We start from the raw sequence: 20,240 nt of genomic DNA, 5'->3' as shown, positions 1-20,240 counted from the left end.
ATTGCGCATGTGCAAGCATGGAGCCAATGGTAAGGAGCCACGCACTACACGGGGCATCTCTCCACCAATAAGATCAAACTATCGTTTCCTCTCTCAAATCCGCCTCTCATATTCACGCGCCTTTTAGGGAGCCCAACTTCCTCCACAATGCGTTTCCATGCCAACGTTTTGGTTGTCCACTTCCGAAATGGAAAAGGCTTCTAGGAAAGGCGGGAGAATCCTGATTAAGTTGTCCTTCAATCGAGTAAATACTGGACTACAATCCCACCTGGTTTCTACGTAATCTTTTTCCCTAGAGTGCTCAGCAGAGCCTCTAAAAGTGGAGAAAGCCTAAGGGAAGGCGCCCGCACAGCCTCCTGGGAAATGGAGTCTTGGCGCCGGCGCGGAGGATTTTGGGCGGAGTAGCTCTGAGGAGATTCGCGCGGCACCGGAAGTAGCTGTGAGGAGGCGCGAGTGAGAGGAGTTGGGTTCCTGGCTCCCTCGGGGCTGCGGTCGCGTCTGTTAACCGGGCGGACAGCAATCTCGAGGTGCGTAGACGCTTGAGCCGGGGTTGCTGAGGACCCTGGAGGGTTGGGAACCCGGTCCTTCCTGAGGGGGAGAGGGAATGCTTGTGAGGCGACTTCGGCAAAAGCCGCGTCGCTTTCGGGGTGACTGTCTTGGTGGAGTCTTGAACCCTTGTTAAGAGCGTGTTACGGGTTATGCTCTTACTAAAGTGGTTTCCAATCCTCAGTGGCTGTCCTGAGAGCGAGCTTAGTTTATTTTTGGCTGAGGAAACTGAGGGTAAAGGAGGGGGATCTGAAGTCGCTGGGCAAAGCTGGGCAGAGTCTCGAAGGATGAATTGGAGTTTTTCAGGAGGTCCGAGGGATAGCAGTGAATATTAACGCTTATTTGAGCGTTTAGCGTGTGCCAGGCGCTGGATTCAAATTTTCTCTTTTAACTGAAGTGCAGGTCCTTGGTCTGTTATCTGATTTTCCTGGCACCAGGATCATCTTGGAAATCAGAATTTTTCAAATTTTAGGAAGTCGTCATTGTTAGGGGCTGTCGAGTTGTTTCGGACTCATAGTGACCCCTTGTACAACAAAACAAAACACTGCCTGGTCCTGCACCGTCCTCGCAGTCGTTGTTATGTTTGAGCCCACTGTTTAAGCCACTGTGTCAATCCATCTCCTTGAAGGTCTTCCTCTTTTCCGCTGACCCTCCGCTTTGCCAAGCATGATGTTTTCCAGGGACTGACCCCTCCTGATAACATGTCCAGAGTACATGAGACAAAGTCTGGCCATCCTTGCTCCTAATAAGCGTTCTGGCTGTACTTCCAAGACAAATTTGTTCTTTTGGCAGTCCAGGATATAGTCAATATTGTTCGCCAACCCCATAAGTCAAAGGCATCAATTCTTCTTTGGTCTTCCTTATTCGTTGTCCAGCTTTCACATGCATATGAAGTGATTGAAAATATCATGGCTTGGGTCAGGCACACCTTTGTCCTCAAGGTGACATCTTTGCTTTTTAATACTTTAAAGGAGATTTGCAGCAGATTTGCCCAATGCAATACGTCGTTTGATTTCTTGACTGCTACTTCCATGGGCAAAGTTAGAGGGTCTGTATTTTATAATTAGGTAACACACCCCTAGTAGGATCTGGGGCAGTTTTGGGTAATCCACGCTATTTATAATCTTTATTCCATCCAATGTGACTGTTCATATATTTGCTGCAGAATCAGATATTTCTGCAGCAAATATATGAACAGTCACATTGAATGGAATAAAGATTATAAATAGCGTGGTGACAATCCAGATCAAGTTTTGTTGCCAATTTGTGAGCAGAGTTTAGGTTCTCAGAACTTTTTGGATTTTGGAATTGCAGATAAGTGTGTGTCCTATGTTCACCCCATTTTGTACATTTGGAAACTGAGGCTCACAGAGGGTTAGTAATTTATCTACCTATGATCCCATGCTAAGAAGTGGCAAGACTCCCTAACTGAGTGCCCAAGGTTTTCAGTCCCCTAATTGTTCTGACTTGAGTTTCTCTGACATGCTTAGTGACTTTGGGCTTCATAACATCACGGGCATATCAGTTCCATCCCTCCTAGGGTAGAACGTGTATGAGATGTGGACTGAACAGTGATTTGAAAATTGTAGACAAAGGCCTCAAATTCAGATGTCTCTGAGGGCTGGGCAGACAAGCTAAAGGAGAGAATCTGCCTGGGTGAGGGGTGTGTGAGCATTGGGAGCACTTGCTACATCTGAGGGGGTGGCTATGAATGAGCTCCAGTTAACTAACCTTGGGGAGTGCAGGCCCATTGTTGCCAAATCACAGGATTCTTCAGAAGGTGGAAATCTTAATTTTCAGGTGAAATTTTCCAATTTTCAGGTTTGGGCCTACTTAAAAGAATTTTCCTCCACAACTTTCTATCAGTTGTTACTGTGTGGGCCAAATAAAACATGAGTCCCTGGGCGGCAGAAATTGTTAAGCACTGAAAAGTAGGCAGTTTGAATCCACTGAGTCACCTCAGAAGAAAGACTGGTGATCTGCTTCCAAAACATCACAACCATTGAAATCCCTGTGCAGCACAGTTCTACTCTGACACATATGAGGCCGCCATGAGTCCGAATCCACTCAGTGGCAACTGGTTTGGTGTTTGTTTGGGTTTTTTTGGACTGAATAATACTCACGAGTGACAGCTTAACCTCCATCATGTGAAAAAACTCATTGTTCAATAAATGTAAGCACTTACTACGGGTCTACCTCATTCCCTTATCTGCAATCACAAAACCCAGAAAACTCTGAAAATGTAACTCTTTTTTTCTCATAAATTTAGCACTTAAACCTGACTTGAACTGCTGTGAGTTGTCTATAACCTTTAATTATCCTACCTAATGTGAGTATTTATACACTTCACTCTACAAGTATTAAAATGTTAAATTATGAAATGCTGCCTGCACTGGGACTTTAATTAAATATATGGTATATATGTTGTGTCGCCTTTTTAAAGTCTGGAAATTTCTGAATTTCAGGCCACATCTGGCACCAGAGGTTTCAGACTAAAGAATGATGGGCCTGTGTCATTCGTTGTTCAGGAGTCCTTAGGTAGTGCAAAGGAGCCCTGGCAGTGCAGTGGTTAAGCTTTTGGCTGCTAACCTAAAAGTTGGCAGTTTGAACCTACCCAGCAGCTCCGCGGGAGAAAGACCTGGCAATCTGCTTCCGCAAAGATTACAGCCTAGAAAACCCTCTGGGGCAGTTCTCCCCTGTCACATGGAGTCTCTATGAGTCCAAATCAACTGGACAGCACCCAACAACGGCCACAGGTGGTGCAGAACGTTAACACGCTCCAGTGCTAGCCAAAAGGTTGGAGATTGAAGTCCACTCAGAGTTACCTTGGGAGAAAGGCTTGGCATTCTCCTTCTGAAAAAATCATCCATTGAAAACCCCTGTGGAGCACAGTTCTACGCTGACACACATGGAGTTGAAATTGGTCATGGTGGCAGTGACAGCAGCTGTTCATTGTGAAGGTCATCCTGCTGCTTCATTAAGGTTGTCTGATAAGTGCTTTCAACAGTAGCAGCAGATACATGCTATTTGAAAAGTACACGGTGGACGCAAATGTGAGAAAACCCCTGTAGTTTGAGTGTTATGGGTCATGAAATTAACTCAGTGGACAGTAACTCTTAACTGTTCTTTAATGAAGTGGAAGAAAACAGAAAGTGTCCTAGTATATCCTACACTGTAAGAGTGAAGTTGTAAGAATAAGCGTTGTTTCATTAAGCTTTTGTCTCAGTGATCGGTGTATGTGCATCAGTAGTAATGATAAAAGGAGCCCTGGTGACGCAGTGGTTAAAGCAGTCAGCTGCTAAGTGAAAGGCTCTGCAGGAGAAACATGTGGCAGTCTGCTTCCGCGCAGATTTACAGCCTTGGAAACCCTGTGGGGTCGCTGTGAGTCAGAATCAACTTGACGGTGGTGGGTGGGAGTCACGACATGTTGTCTTCATTACTGTGGGTCATGAAAGAAAAATTGAAGAGATAGTGCTGTGGTACAAATAGCAACAATTTTGAACTCATCAATCATCTTGAATTCTAGAGATGATAGTGGGAAATCTCAAGTCTTTGTAGGGGTTCAGTTCAGAGGTTCAGCTTAGGCACATTTGAGACACATTTGTTCTGTCAGATTTTTAAAAAGCACCTACTGTACGCTGGAAACCCTGGTGGTGTAGTGGTTAAGTGCTACGGCTACTAACCAAAGGGTCGGCAGTTCAAATCTGCCAGGTGCTCCTTGGAAACTATGGGGCAGTTCTGCTCTTCCCTATAGGGTCGCTATGAGTCAGAATCAACTCGACGGTACTGGGTTTGGTTTGGGTTTTACTGTATGCCAGGCAGTGTGCTGGTGCTAAGACCCAGCAGTGAGCAGACAGATAAGGTCCCACAGAGGCAACAGACCTTGAACACCAAATCCCTGAAACATGTATTTACTGATGGTGATAAGTGCTGACGATGGTTGTGAAGGTGTTATGTAGGCTCTGAAGCACAATGAAAATGTAAAGTTAGGGGAGTTTCAATAACTACAGTTGTCTTTGCGATTCCTTTAGGAGGACTGACGTTGTGACTCAAACTTTTGGATGTTTTAGGGTCTCATCCAGCATGGACAGGGAGTCAACTATAGGAAGAAGGGAGACTTTCTCGTGGCTCCCTTGTCTTTCCTGCAGCCCTACCAGCCGGAAACATGGAGGGGAAGGAGGAGGAGCTTAAACAGGGACTCCAGGCACTGGGCCCCAGTCAGCTATGACTGAGGTGAGTTGAGGGTCCCTTCATCTTTTTTATTAATTTACTTATTTGTAAATAATTCTTTTGTTTTTGTTGAAAACGTACACAACAGAATATACACCGATTCAACTTTCTACATGTTAGAATTCATTGAGATTGATTACATTCTTCAAGTTGTGCAACCATTCTCACTCTCCTTTTCTGAGTTGTTCTTCCCCCATTCACATAAACTCACTACCCACTAAGTTTCCTGTCTGACCTTTCATGTTGCTGCTGTCAGTTTGATCCCATATAGGTAGTTTTTAAAAAAGCGTAATGCTCAAGGAGGATATTCTTTACTAGTTAAGCTAAAGTATTGTTTGGTTTAAAGAAGACTTCAAGGGATATCTTTGGTTTAAGGTTTAAAGGAGGGTCCCTTCATCTTAATTGACCCTCCCCAAAAGCTGGAGAGGTGGCCTTCCGTTCTTCTGGCTCTCTATTCCATGGCAGCCCTCAAGTGACCTTATTAAAGTAAAGCTCTCATCCTGTTGTTCTCCAGCTCAGTACACCTCCAAGGATCCCTGTTCCTTACGGGATGAAGTCCAAGTTTCTTAGCGCATTCCTGCATGATCTGGGCCCTGCCTACCTACCTGTCGTCTTCTGATGCATCCCCACACTGACCGGGGGTAAAAACGTTAAGCTGTACATTCCAGCTTCCCAGCCTTTGCTCAGACTGTTCCCTTTGGCTTTTTGTTATTGTTGTTCTTGAGAATATGCACAGCAAAACCTACACTAATTCAACAGTTTCTACATGTGTAATTTAGTGAGAATGATAAGATTGTTCCAGCACAACCATTCTCACCCTCACTTTCTAAGTTGTTCCTCCCCCATTAATATAAACTCACTGCCTCTTGGGTTCCTGTCTAATCTTTCAAGTTGCTGTTGTCAATTTGAGCCCATATAGATAACTCTTAAAAGAGCACACTGCTGGAGGCAAACATTTTTTACTAGTTAAGCTAAAGTATTACTTGGTTTTGAGACGACTTCAGGGGATTTTTTTGTTTTGTTTTTTTGTTTATTGTGCTTTAAGTGAAAGTTTACAGTTCAAGTTAGTTTATCAAACAAAAATTTACAAACACATGATTATGTGACCTCGTTGCTCTCCCTATAATCCACTCCTCTTTTCCACCACGGATTTCCCGTGTCCATTTAACCAGCTCCTGTCCCTTTTTGCCTTCTCATCTCACCTCCAGGCAGGAGCTGCCCATTTAGTCTCGTGTACCTACTTGAGCTAAGAAGCACTCTCTTCACGAGTATCATTTTATGTCTTAGAGTCCAGTCTAATCTTTGTCTGAAGAGTTGGCTTCAGGAATAGTTTCAGTTCTGGGCTAACAGAGAGTCAGGGGTCCTTCTAGTCTCAGTCAGACCATTAAGTATGGTCTTTTTACTAGAATTTGAGTTCTGCACTCCAGTTTTCTCCTGCTCCATCAGGGACTTTCTGTTGTGTTCCCTGACAGTGGTCATTGGTGCTAGCCAGGCACCATCTAGTTCTTCTGATCTCAGGCTGATGGAGTCTCTGGCTTATGTGGCCCTTTCCATCTCTTGGGCTACTATTTTCCTTGTGTCTTTGGTGTCCATTCTCCTTTGCTCCAGGTGGGTTAGGACCAACTGATGTATCTTAGATGGCTACTCTCTAGCTTTCAAGACCCCAGATGCTACTCACCAAAATGGGATGCAGAACATTTTGTTAATAAACTTTGTTATGCCAATTGACCTAGATATCCCCTGAAACCGTGGTCCCCAGGCCCCTACTCCTGCTACTCTGTCCCTCGAAGTGTTTGGTTGTATTCAGGAAACTTCTTTGCTTTCGATATAGTCCAGTTGTGCTGACTTCCCCAGTATTGTGTGTTATCCTTCCCTTCACCTGAAAGAATTCTTATCTACTGTATTTATCTAGTTAGTGAATACCCTACTCCCTCCCGTCCCACCCTCATAACTATCAAAGAATGTTTTCACTTGTGTTTAAACCTTTTCTTGAGTTCTTATAATAGCAGCCTCATACAGTATTTGTCCTTTTGTGACTAATTTCACTCAGCATAATGCCATCCCGATTCATCCATATTATTAGATGTTTCACAGATTCATCATCGTTCTTAATCGTATTCCATTATGTGAATATACCATAATTAATTTATCCATTTATCCATTGATGGGCATCTTGGTTGCTTCCATCTTTTTGCTATCGTAAACAGTGCTGCAACGAACATGGGTGTGCATATATCTGATCGCGTAAAGGCTCTTATTTCTCTAGGATATATTTCAAGGAGTGGGATTCCTGGATCGTATGGAAGTTCTATTTCTAGCTTTTTAAGGAAGCGCTAAATTGATTTCCAAAGTCGTTGTACCATTTTACATTCCTACCAGCGTGTAGAAGTGTTCCGGTCTCTCCACAACCTCTCCAACAGTTATTAATTTGTGTTTTTTGGGTTAATGCCAGCCTTGTTGGGGTGAGATGGTGTCTCATTGTAGTTTTGATTTGCATTTCTCTAACGGGAACCCCTGGTGGCGTAGTGGTTAAGTGCTACGGCAGCTAATCAAAGGGTCGGCAGTTTGAATTCACCAGGCGCTCCTTGGAAACTCCATGGGGCAGTTTTGCTCTGTCCTAATTTTTTTTTTTTTTATAGGGTCGCTATGAGTTGGAATCGACTTGACGGCACTGGGTTTTTTGTGTTTGTTTTTAGTGGTTAATGATCATGAGCATTTCCTCATGTGTCTGGTAGCTGCCTGAATGTCTTGTTTGGTGAAGTGCCTGTTCATATCCTTCGCCCATTTTTTAATTGGGTTATTTGTCTTTTTGTTGTTGGAGTTTGCAGTGTCTTATAGATTTCAGAAATTAGATGCTGACTGGATTTGTTGTAGCCAAAAATTTTTTCCCGGTCCGTAGTTTCAGTTATGTTTTCTTGAATTACAGTATTTTTATTTCTCTTATTCCTTTCATTTTGTTTTCTTCTTCAGGTACTCCTGTAACCAGAGATTTGATCTTTGTTTCTTTTCTTTTTTGTCACAAATCCTTTTTATCTCTTTATTTTTTATTTTGAAAAATGCCCTCCCTTCATCACCTATTTCTCTTGAGGCATTATCTGTTATATTTATTTACTTTTGTTATTCTCTGCTTTAGTTTCATTTCTGAAATTTTTTTTTCTTTTATTGCTAATTCTTTCTTGAGTTCTATCCCTAACTTCTGATTTTTTATAATTCTGTTTTACGTTGTTCTTTTATATCTGTCATTTTCTTAATGTTCTTTAGCTTATTTTGAAGTCTAGGTTCCCGTTTTGATCTGCTTTCTAGATACGCCTTTCTGGTGTACTTTTAACGTGTGTGGGATTGTTACTCTGCTCTTGGCGGGTTTGATCTTGATACTTTCGTCTCTCTGATTTTTAGATGAAGTTAGTTTTCTTGAACTGTGGTTGTTAGGTGCTGTCAAGTCAATTTTGACCTCTAGCTAGCCTGTGTGACAGAGTAGAATGGCCCCCATAGGGTTTTCTAGGCTGTAATCTTTACAGGAGCAGATCACCAGGTCTTTCATGGAGCGGAGCAGCTTGTGGGTTTGAACTGCCAACCTTTCGGTTAGCAGCCAAGCCCTTAACCATTGTGCCACCAGGACTTCATTTTTGGTTGAAGTTTGTTTTCTTGAACTAGGGTAGCTTTTCTAACTTTACAGAGCTTCCTCTACTGGTGTGTTTCTGTAGTGCTCAGTGATATATGGCAGCTTGCTTTCTGGGTTTTTTTAGCTCTGTCTGTTCTTGCACTTTGGTCTGAACCATCTCTTTCCTTCCCTTTTTGCCCCTTCCTGCCCAATTTTTTTTTTTCCCCTGCTTCAAGGTTTATTTGTACAAACAGCACAGGAGGACACCAGCCCCATGCAGATGGCAGCCCAGGGGTCACACCACTCCTTCTGTCCTCGAATGGAGAACTCTACTCTGAAGCCTCTGTGAGGGCCTGGGCACCTTTGGGAGCCTGAGCTGGAGCCGGAACTTGAGTGGAGGCCTGGGCTGGAGCTTCGGCCTTACTTTGAGCCTTGGCTTTGGACTTTGGCCGGCAGAGCCTGAGACCCTTGGCAATGCGAGCCCGAGCACGCATCCCAAGCTTGGGATTGGCAATGTAGGTGAGACGACTGAGCTTGCGGTTGACGCCCCTTGGGATCTTGGGCTTGACCTGCTTGGGCTTTAAGAGAGTCTTGATAGCCTCAGTACGTGCATCCATGGCCTTGGCGTTGTTAGCCTGCATCTTCTTCAGGCCCTTCTTGTTGTGCTTCTTGGCCAAGCGCATGTTTCTCAGAAACTTGGGGTCCACCCCCTTAAGAGATTCATATCGTTGTGATCAGGGTTTCTTGATGCCATTTCTGTGCCATTTTCGGGATTGGTTGTGCGTGGTGTGGTTCTTCAACTTGGCCATGTCTGCACCGTCTCCTGCAGCTCCCGAAATGCCAGGGACTGGAAAAAAGGGCCCTGCCCAATTTTTAATCTATTCCCAGAAGTATTTCCTTTAATAAGGAGTTCTTCCCTAGGAGGTAGCTCTGGCGGATCCATTTTGAGAATTTCTAAGGGCTGGACTGCTGTGTGGAGTCCCTGGGTGGTAGTTCGAGTCCACCCAGAGGCGCCTTGGAAATCAGGCCTCGTGATCTACTTCCAGAAAATCAACTATTGAAAACCCTGTGGAACACAGTTCTACGCTGTACACATTGGGGTTGTCATGAGTCAAAATTGACTCAGCAGCAACTGTTCTATTTTCTTATTTTTTTCCAGACCCCAGACCCTGAGTGACTGACAATGTGTTGCCTTTCAGGAGTTTGTGACCCTCAAGGACGTGGCCATGGACTTCACCTTGGAGGATTGGGAGCAGCTGGGGCTGGACCAGGGGGATCTGTTCTGGGACACAGCACTGGACAACTACCAGAACCTCTTCCTGCTCAGTGAGTATCTGCCCTGACCCCCAGGTTCCAGCCCCAGCCTTGCTCGGTACTCTTCCATGTCACCCGCCACACTCAGGGTGAAGTTCCAGCTCCTGAGCTTCTCAGAATCAGCCCAGGGTAATTCTGCCCCTCACAAGGCATTTAACAATGTGGAGACAATTTTGGTTGTCACCGCTTGGGTGAGTGGAGTGCTACTGGCATCTAGGCCAGGGATGCTGCTCAACATCCTACGGTGCACAGGACAGCCGCCATCACAGAGACCCATCCAGCCTCAAACATCGGTAGTGTCAAGGTTGAGAGCCCTGATCTATCCCCCGCCCCTCTCCAGCCCTTTGTTCTTTATAATTACAGAGTAATTCCTCAAGCTGGCACTTCAGGATCTTTGCAGTTCCTCTTCCCTCTGCCTAGAATGCTGTCATCCCTTCCCTGCACTGAGGCTTCCCTTGTTTCAGACTGTAAACTGTGGCCCCGTTAGCACTCCATACCTCCCTCTCCTGCTTACCTTGCTCCGTAACTCCACTGCTTTCTACCACTTATTTCATTACCTGTTTTCCTCTGCTAGAATGTGGGCTTTATGAGGGCAGGAATTTTTTATCTGTTTTTCTCACTGGGGTAGCCCTGGTGCCTAGAACAAACAGTATTTGCTATAGGGCTCAGTACATATCTGTTAAATTAATAAATGAACAAGCCCCAGAAGTTGCATTGTCTGGAGCCAAGTCCTGAGCTTTGTGAGCCGAGCACTTAGAATGGTCTCGTTCTCTCCTCCGGTAATTTCACAAGAAAGTTTGGTTGTTCCTGTTTTGCCGATAAGGGAACTGAGGTCTAATGAGGGGAATTCACCTTCCCATCTGTGATTCACTAGGCAGACTCACAGGTCCTTGGACAAGACCGACTGTGGTTCGGTGCTGCATCTGCAGGGTCTGGAACTCAGGATCCCTCCGTGAAGTGTTGGTTTAAATCAGGGGCTGGCTAACAGCATCCCGCAGGCCCGTCGGCCCACCACCAGCTTTGTCAACAAAGCCTTATTAGAACCTGCCCTTTGCTTACATCTTTTCTGTGGCTGCTCTCATACTGCTACAACAGCAGGGCTGAGTAGTTGCCACAGAGACAGCAGGGCCTCAGGTATTTACAACCTACCTCTTTAAGGAAAAGTTTGCTGACCCCTGTCTAAATAATCAATTTATACCTTTCTCTACTTGATGTGCTGTTACTTATTCTTCCAAATCCATTTCAGAGTATCTTCAGGAAGCTTTTGCTGAGCTCTCCAAGCAGGCAGTTGCTCCCCCAGCCCCGGGGTCTACCTCTGTCACAGCCCTGATCCCTTTTAGTTATAACTTTCTCTCAAACGTCCCTGTCTCCTCCACCAGCCTGGGAGGGCCCCAAGGTGGAGAGGAAGTCCCTGATTCCTCAGCCCAACATTCAAGCCCTATGGTGTTGTGGCCTCTACCCACCCCATCCCCCTGCCCCATCGCCTGCTCTCTGTCCCTGCCTAGGATGCTGTCCAGACACTCAGCCCCTCTCTCCAGCCCCAGGGCCTTTGCACATACAGTCACTTCTTCTGTCACTCTCCTTTCTCTGTTGTCCAACTTATAAATTTTTTCAAGGCTCTATTTAGAAGCTCCCTTTCCTGCCTGGGCTGTGCTAGATTTCTTCACTAGACTAATTGGACTCTGGATCCCCAGCATCTTCCATCACAGGCCTGGCCCTTAGAGGCCTTGGGGTGATGTGTGATACCTGGGTGAGTGAGTGAATTGTGACTGGATGAGGCAGCATATGCCTCTCATCCTTCACAACCCATCTTAGGTCCTTTATACCCCCACCTCCAGGTGTCACAGTTCCTATCACCCTGGATTGTGACCACCTGGGCCTGGGTCTCTCTTCTTTCCCAGGCTGGGAATCCTCCAGGGCAGGGCTGGGCCAACTGACCACCCTGACCGGGCCCACAAGATCTGGCCCACAGGAGGTGTGTGTGGGATAAATAATCAGAGAGGAAAGCCAGAAGGCTCCCACTGAGCATTGGGGCAGACCCACAAGTCCTGGTGGATGACTTTCCCATTCTCTCCCTGCAGACCCCCCCAGACCTAATGTGACCTCCCACCCAGGTGATGGAGAAGAACTGGAAGCCCTGGGAAGAGAAAGCTCAAAAGCAATGGACCTTGGTAAGTGGGGGTGACCCAGGCAGGTGGGGAGGGCAGACCCATCTCCTGCAGTGGCAGTGGGGTCATGGGAATGGCCCTTGTCATACTCTTCATCCTCTGAGCCTCCATCTAGAGGCCCCAGCCAACCCTCTAGCACATCTCCCACACATCTTGACACTCGGCTTCTGGGCTTCACTCTACCATTAACTGGCTTCTGTTTCCTTGTCCCGGCTGAGATGGGGACACTTGAACCCTCACTCTGACCTGCCTACTATGGGTCTGTCCTGGTGCCTTTCCTTCACCCCCTCATTCCTCCCTGCCTCAGGAACAGGGGGGCCTCCCATTCCCAGGGTTGGTTCTCTCCACTTCCTGCCTTATGTGCCCTGAGCACTGCAGATCCCCAGTCTACATATTTGACCCCTCTTTGTGCAGACTGAGCCCTCCTTCCTGGCCCCAAGGGGGACAGCAAATGGCCACATTTGTGAGTAACTCAAACTCAGGCATAAATGTCATCAAGAGCACTCACTCTGCCATCGCCCAGCCCAGGGTTCCTTCAGGTGGGTCAGGTTAGGCAGTGAGGATTCCCGGGGTATCACATTTGGTGATGATCTCCCCAGTGAGAGGAAGTAGAGGCAGGTACCTGGCCTGAAGCACAGGTGACTCTTCTCATCACAGTACTGTTGACATGAGGAGGACTCTGGAACCAGAGGTCGTAGGCGTGGTGCCTGTGCAGTGGAGTCTTAGCTTCTACGCTTCCTGCTCAGCCTCTGTTCTTGGCTCACCTTTTGTGAGCCCTGTGCAGCCTTCTCTTCATCCTGCCAACATTTCTGTGTAGTTAACTAATCCGGGCGCAGACTCCCACCACCTCTGGTTCCTGTTTCTACCAGCTTGATATAGGGGATGGTTCCAAGCTTATGCAGACATACCTTTAACCAGTAACCAGTTACTGTTGAGTTGATTCTGACTCATAGTGGCCTCGTTGTGTCAGAGTAGAACCGTGCTCCATAGGGTTTTCAGTAGTTGATTTTTCAGAAGTCAATTGCCAGGCCTTTATTTTGAGGTGCCTTTGGGTGGACTCAAACTGGCAACCTTTCAGTTAGTAGCAGAGTGAGCACCTCAGCCAAATACCTCCTATATGCTTAATTTCGTACCCTTTTCTTCGTCGGTAGTAACAATCATATTGTTAGAATGTCTATCTCCTTCCGCCTTTAACAGTGCACTTCTCTAGGAATTAGACCTTAGCTGATTCATCTTTGTGTTTCCGGCTTCTGGCACAATGAGGTGCCTGTTACATGAGCATTGATGCATCCCAGGTGGGTAGAGCAGTATGAGCAAAGGTTGGTGAGCAGCATGAACCAGATGTCCATGGGAGACAGAGTAGAGGCCAGCTTGACCATGAAGGCCAAGAGCTGGTTTTGAAAGGCTTTAGTTTGCTCATTTCAATTCCAGGCTGAAAGACAGTGAGCAGTCTCCGAAGTAGTAGATAGATGGTAAGCCAAGAAATTGTAGGAGGAGGAACAGGCTTGGAAAAGGGTGACGACGGTACAGGATGGAGTAGAGTAACGCTGTGTTGGGTGGTTCCCAGAGAGTAGTATAGTGTTATGGATTGAATTGTGTCCTCTCCAGAAATACGTGTTATAAATCCTAACTCCTATACCTGTGGATCAAACCCACCAGCTGCTCTGTGGGAGAAAGATGTGGCAATCAGCTTCCATAAAGATTTCAGCCTTTCAGCCTCGGAAGCCCTCTGGGGCAGTTGCTGTTTATTTGTTTGTTTATACCTGTGGTTGTAATCCCATTTATGAATGGAGTTTTTGTTATGTTAGTATATCAGTATTAGTGTAGGATGTGTCATAAGTCAATCTCTTGAGACATATAAGAGCAGAGATGGGGAAAGATAGAAGCCACGCCTCACGAAGATCACCAAGGGGCCAAGGCTGAACAGAGACAAGGACTTTACAGAGCCGACAGAGAGGGAAAGCTTCCTCTAAAGCCGGCACCCTGAATTCAGATTTCTGGCCTCCTAAACTGTGAGAAAATAAATTTCTGTTTGTTAAAGCGACCCATTTCTGGTATTTCTGTTACAGCTGCACTAGATAACTAAGACATACGGCTTGGGAGTAAGGGTCTGATGGACCTGGATTTGAACCCTAGCTCTGCTGCTCACTTAGTTGTATAAAAGGATAAAAGTGCCCTCCTTACAGGGTGGCTGTAAGGTGTCACTGAGGGTGCGCCAGAAATGCCCTTCCCAGTGAACAAACACACTGTAAATGGGGATTATTCCCCTCAGTGAACATTTCCTGTAGCCTCCAGCACTGGCCCTGAAGATACACAGATGAGCAATGGAAGGTCCCCACCAAAAAGCTCACCATCTGGCCAGGGATCAGACCCAGTGATATATAATTACAACAGCAGGTGGTAAGTGTTCAGCCGTAGTTTAGAGAATACAGGGTTTGGTGCTTAAAGCAGAGTAAGTAGGGTGTGGAGGCAAGTCTTAGTTACCTGTGCTGATAAAAAAGAAATAACACAAGTGGGTGGCTTTACAAGAACAGAAATGTATTTTCTCACTGTTCAGGAGGCTAGAAATCCAAATTCAGGGCATGGCTGTAGGGGGAGCTCCCTCCTGTATCTTTCAGTTTCTAGTATTGTCATTTTTAGTTGTGAGTCGACTCCAACTCATAACAACCCCAAGTGTGCAGAGTAGAACTGCCTCATAGGGTTTTCAAGGTTGTGACCTTTGGGAAGCAGATCACCAGGCCTGTCTTCCAAGGCCTCTGAATGGGCTCCAGCCACCAAGCTTTTGGCCAGTAGTTGAGCTCTTAACTATTCATGACACTTAAGAACCCAGAGCTGCCAGCAGTCCTTAGTGTTCCTGGGCTTGTAGATGAATCTGTCTCCATCATCTAACGTCCTCTTCCTCCTATGTGTATCTCTGTGTCTATTCTATGGTTTTTATAATTCAGAAATGATTAGGATTGTGACCCCACCCTACACTGACCTCATTAACATAACAAACCCCTTACTTCCAAACAGTCGTATTTACAGGTACAGGTGTTAGGATTTCAACACATCTATTGGAAAGACACAATTCCATCCATACCAGAGTATCAAAGAAGCCCCTCAGAGGAAGGTGATACCCAAGCTGGGCATTAATAAGGACACGTAGGTAGGTGAGAATATGCTGGACTCAGGGAACTGCAAGAGTTCTGTGGGGCTGCCACAAAGAATTAGGGGCCAGTACGTATGTACTTCTCCAGATGAGCCACGGAAGGGTTTAATCTGGAGGGTGGTGTGGTCAGATATGTTTATTAGAAAGTCCGTCAGGGCTAGCATGGAGGACTAGAAAGACTGGAGGCCTGGGCCCAGATGGGAGTTGATGATGAAGGAGAGGGGGTGATAAAATTTAAAGGAAATCGGTACCTAAGTTGAGGGAGGTGGGAGAAATGAAGGCTGACTTCTAGAATTCTGGCTCGGAGAATTGGATGGATGGCTGTACTGGGTTGGGGGACTAAGGATAAGAGGAGCAAGATCTTGGGAACAGCGAAGGATAGGGTGGAGGAGAGGAAGGAGATGCATCCTGGAGACTTTAGGGAACTTGCTCAGTAGTTTAGGTATGAGGGTGATGGAGGGGAATATTTGCTGAGAGGATCTCCTTTCCTATTGAAACCTTGCTGTTCCCCATCTTCCATCTTAGACCTCCTGGGAATGTGCTCTTTGATTTCTGTGATGCTGGTTCAAGCCAGACCACCACTTCTGGCCCCTTTTCATTTATCCCCTTGAGTGAGAGACTTGACCCAGGACCCATACTCCCTCTTGTCTACTTTCTCACCCAGCAGTTTCTATTTCTCCACCCTCGGGAACAGGAGACATTTGCACTTTTCATCTCTTTCAGATACGGCTGAACCCAAGAGCTCCCCTCTTAAGCAAGACTTCTTGGAAGAAGGACTATCCCAGGAGATAATGGAGACCTTTTCAAAGGATGCACACTGGTACTCCAGTTTGGGAGAAGCCTGTATCGGTGAGAGCTGGTTAGATAATCTGCTAGGAGATCCTGAGAGTCTTCTGAGGCCTGACTTTGCCACCAACAAGGAAAGTCCCACAAAGTGCAGTAGCCCAGAGCTCAAGAGAGGCTTTAGTCCTAGCTCCTTCCTCTTCACAGGAGAGGATACCATGGTGCATGATCGTCCTGAAGAGAGCCTCACACCAGCAAAGCCTCAGGAATTTCAGAATGACATTGGCTACTGCTCAGACCGGAGCCAACAGGATGATACAGTCGAGGGCAGCGAGAAACCATATAAATGTAGTGAATGTGGGAAAACCTTCAGTCGGAGTTACCACCTTATCCAGCACTGGGTCATTCACACTAGAGAGAAAGCCACCACCATGTCCCAGGACAATGAGAAAAGTTTCAACCAGAGTTCTTGCCTTTTTGTGCAGCAGGTGCCTCACTCAGGCTACAAATCCTGTGTGTGTAACGTGTGTGGGAAAACTTTTAATCAGAATACACACCTCCTGTGGCATCAGAAAATTCACACTGGAGAAAAACTGTGCAAGAGTCAAGACAATAACCACTCGTTCAGTAACAGTGTGCAGCCTGTGCAGCCTCAGAAAACTCACTCAGCTGGCAGACTCTACAAATGTAATGAATGCAGCAAGACTTTCAGCCGAGCCTTCCATCTCACTAGACATCAGAAGACCCACAATCGGAAACGCTATGAATGCGCCAGATGCAACGAGACCTTCAACTTGAGTAAACATCTCATCCGACATCAGAAGACTCATGCTGTAAAAACTACCTCCAAATGTCAGGAATGTGGGAAGGCCTTCAGGTGCAGTGCATCACTCATTGAACACCAGTCTGTCCACACGGGAGAGAAGCCTTACAAGTGTAACGAATGTGGGAAGCTCTTCAGGCATGCCTCAACTCTAAAGATCCATCAGAGGGTTCACAGTGGGGAGAAACCTTACAAATGCAGCGAGTGCGGGAGAGCCTTCTGCCGGAACACTCATCTTAGCGAACATAAGAGAACTCATACGGGCTATAGGCCCCACAAATGTCCTGAATGTGTCAAGAGTTTCAACCGGCCGTCACACCTGATTCGACATCAGTCGACTCATAGCACAGACAAACCCTACAGCTGTGCTGACTGCAAGGAAACCTTCAGCCACAATGAACGCCTTATTCAGCATCAGAAGATCCATACTGTAGAAGCCCCCTACGAATGTCAGGAGTGTGGAGAACGCTTCATTTGCAGCTCAACCCTAAGTTATCACCAGGATGTTCACACCAGAGAAAAACAAGGATTGGATGAGAGTGGGAAGATCTTGAATCAGGACTCACAACCTACAGAGTACCCAAGGATTGGAGAGAAGCTCTACAAGTGTAACAAATGTGAGAAAGCCTTTAGCCGAAACAAGTACCTAAATCAGCATCAGAGGATTCACACCAGGCCGAAGCCTTTTGAGTGTAGCCAATGTGGGAAAGCCTTTAGCCAAAGCAGACAGCTTATTCGCCATCAGAGAACCCACTCTAGAGCAAAACCCTATGAATGTAGCGAATGTGGGAAAACCTTCAGCCGCAGCTCCTCCTTCACCGAGCATCAGGCCACCCACACAAGTGAGTACCCATTTAAATGTAATGAGTGCGGAAAGACCTTCAGCCAAAGCACACATCTCTCAGAACATCAGTTAGTTCACACTGGAGAGAAACCTTTCAAATGTAGCAAGTGTGACAAAATCTTCACCCAGGTAAATTACCTCATTCGGCATCAGAGAATTCATGCTGGAAAGAAGCCGTTTGAGTGTAAAGAGTGTGGCAAAACTTTCCGCCAGAGCTCGTGCCTTTCCAAACATCAGAGAGTTCACACAGGCGAGAAACCCTTCAAATGCAGTGACTGTAGCAAGACCTTCAGCCTGGGCACCCAGCTTACCCGACACCAGAGAGTTCACACTGGGGAAAAGCCTTACACTTGTAAGGAATGTGGGAAAGCCTTCAGCCAGAGCTCATGCCTTTCCGTTCACCAGAGAATTCACACTGGCGAGAAGCCCTACGTATGTGTCGAATGTGGGAAAGCCTTTGCCCAAAAAGCAAATCTGACACAACACGAGAGAATTCACACTGGCAAGAAGCCTTATGCCTGCAATGTGTGTGGCAAAGCCTTTGGCCTCAGTGTCCATCTTAGTCAGCACCAGAGAATTCATAGTCAAGAAAAACCTTATCAGTGTCGACATTGTCAGAAAGCCTTTAGATGCTGCTCAGGCCTCAGCCGACACCAGCGAGTTCACACTCAAAACAAGTAGAAAGTAGCCGTATTTTTCCGTGGCCAGTAGGTGGCAGCAGAGTCACAGATGCTAGCATAGTTCGTCTGAGTTCCAACGTTGAAACCACATTGCATGCTCTCTGCTCCCGAATAAATCTTTTTACTAAAAAATACTTATAAAATTTGCACACGAGTTACATGAAAACACTGAGAACCAATATAGTGTTGGAATTAAAAGGTAGCCTCTGGAGCCAGTCTTCCTGAGCTAAATCCCAACTATGTTATCTGTTACCTCAGTGACCTTGGAAACATTATGGAACCACTCAGGGCCTTGGTCTCCTCATCTGTAAAATGGGAATGATAATAGTTACTACCTCAGCGAGCTCTTGTGAAGATTAATTAGTAAATGAAAAGCACTTAGAATGAGTGTCCAGCACACCAAGTGTGAGCTATAAATATAACATCAATATACTCTTATATTAAAAGGAGAAAAAGAATTGGCAACCTTTCATCTCTCTGTTCACTGCACTTGATATCCTTACTAAATGTTATGCATGGCTATAACTTGAAGTTTTTCTCTGAAATTACCGTTGGCTTAATTTGGTTCTAAAAACCCAACTCCATGCTGTCTTGACTTCTGGTCTTTCCCTTCTTTTCCTCTGTCTCTGCTTTGTCTTAGGTTTTTTCTTAACTAACCCACAGAAAGCCGAGAGAAGCATGCAGACTCATCACACCTAACCTCAAATGGTTGAAACTTTCAACTTTCAACCTCCCAAACCTCTCACTCAAAAAGGGTGCCCCTCCCACATACACACACCACCTCTTCCTATTTACTGCCTCCCCAATTTAAAGCTGTTGGTTAAGTGAGACCCATTTTAGCATGGGAGTTAACAATACCGAAAACACCACTGAACTCAGAAAAGCGGCAGTGAATATTACCACCCAGGAAACGACCTATACAGAAGTGCGTGGTGATTGAAATCGTGTTCTAGGGAAAAGATTGCTGGGATGCTTACCACTCACCAAACATCCAAGGCAGCACTCACTCACCAGGTGTACTGCTGGTGGGTGAAAGGGAAATGAATGGCCTGAAGTTCACAGAGGAGTGCTGCTGGTTGACAGTCGACATCTTAAGATGCTCATGTCACCTATCAAGGTCTGTGGCCACCAAGGATTGTTGGAGAGTCCAGTGAGGAAACATCCTTCATTTTGGAGCCCCCGAGTAAACCATTCACCTTGGGCAAGCATGTTCCATAACCTGAGACTCACTTAATGGAGCCACATGGCCAGCTCCCTCTTGATGGAGCCTCAACTCTGGGCATCTGTGTCCTGCAGGTTAAGTAAACCAGTCATACGTTAGCTGAAGCACAGTGGAACCTCATGAAGACGGTGGACTGACACACTAATCTTTTATATGTTTTGGTGCTTAAAGTTTACAGGTGTATGCTCTGTACTCTTGGGCTTTTGAAACCTTGCACCTTGAGTTTTGCTGGTTGGTTTTGTTGTTTACGCTGTTTGAGAACTTACCATAGGGCCCACACCACAGTGGAGAGCACACTGCTTTTCAAACAGCTAACCCTCAACTCCCTGCACATAGCCCCTGCCCTCCAGAACCCTGTCCAGTCTGGGAAACAGGTCTGTTACACACTAAAGGTATGTGGGAAGCGTTGTGGGGCAGGTCAGAGGTGGGCACCCAAATTGATAGGTTCGTGTTCACTGAGAGTGTTGACACCAAAGAGAGGTCAGAGCCCCTGTGGAAGGTTGGCAGCCATTGGGGGCAGTCTCTGTAATTTGTTACCTCTGTTGCTATGGGCCAGTGCAGACCACCCTCCATGTGTGCATGTTTATTCTCTGATTAAAGTTTTGAGCATGAAAACGTTCATACCTTCTCTCCGCCTGATGCCACAACACACCCAGCCAAACAGTGGGGTTGCAGGGACCCCATGAAACACTCCTGTTCCAGTGTGGGAGGGAACTAAATACACTACAGACAGAAGTGGCAGTTTTTACTTGATAAAAGGGTAACAAACGGGAGAAGAGAAACATGGGAGAGAAGGCCTGTGGCGAGGGGATTGGGGGGATAACATTTGAGATGAACCTTGAAGGGGCAAAGAACAGTGTTATCGGTGAAGGTGGGGA

At 46.2% G+C, this 20,240-nt stretch overlaps 1 protein-coding gene and 1 pseudogene across 2 annotated transcripts; one reads left to right on the top strand and one right to left on the bottom strand.

Annotated features, from left to right (window-relative positions):
- The first annotated feature begins 314 nt into the window (after positions 1–314).
- ZNF473 (zinc finger protein 473) lies at positions 315–19,997 on the top strand. 2 transcript variants are annotated; one of them, XM_049901307.1, is made up of 5 exons: positions 315–527; positions 4,617–4,779; positions 9,577–9,703; positions 11,773–11,862; positions 15,734–19,997. In XM_049901307.1, exons 2-5 carry the CDS (start codon positions 4,771–4,773, stop codon positions 18,139–18,141), a joined length of 2,634 nt encoding a protein of 877 aa, XP_049757264.1. In that variant the 5' UTR covers positions 315–527; positions 4,617–4,770; the 3' UTR covers positions 18,142–19,997. The 2 variants fall into 2 exon arrangements, with proteins under 2 accessions (XP_049757264.1, XP_049757265.1); XM_049901308.1 differs by lacking the exons at positions 315–527; positions 4,617–4,779 and adding an exon at positions 8,808–8,896.
- Positions 8,707–9,196, bottom strand: LOC126085705 (60S ribosomal protein L29-like; annotated as a pseudogene).
- Positions 19,998–20,240: the final 243 nt, after the last annotated feature.

The sequence above is a fragment of the Elephas maximus genome, chromosome 11, assembly GCF_024166365.1.
Source record: "Elephas maximus indicus isolate mEleMax1 chromosome 11, mEleMax1 primary haplotype, whole genome shotgun sequence".
NCBI classification, from domain to species: domain Eukaryota; kingdom Metazoa; phylum Chordata; class Mammalia; order Proboscidea; family Elephantidae; genus Elephas; species Elephas maximus.
Note: the sequence above shows the minus strand (reverse complement) of the source record. Positions and strands in the feature narration are given on the sequence as shown.

Coding starts and splice junctions, on each gene's coding strand:
- ZNF473 (XM_049901307.1), top strand. Junction 9,704..11,772: donor CCAGAACCTCTTCCTGCTCA/GTGAGTATCTGC, acceptor CTCTCCCTGCAG/ACCCCCCCAGACCTAATGTG. Junction 11,863..15,733: donor CTCAAAAGCAATGGACCTTG/GTAAGTGGGGGT, acceptor CATCTCTTTCAG/ATACGGCTGAACCCAAGAGC.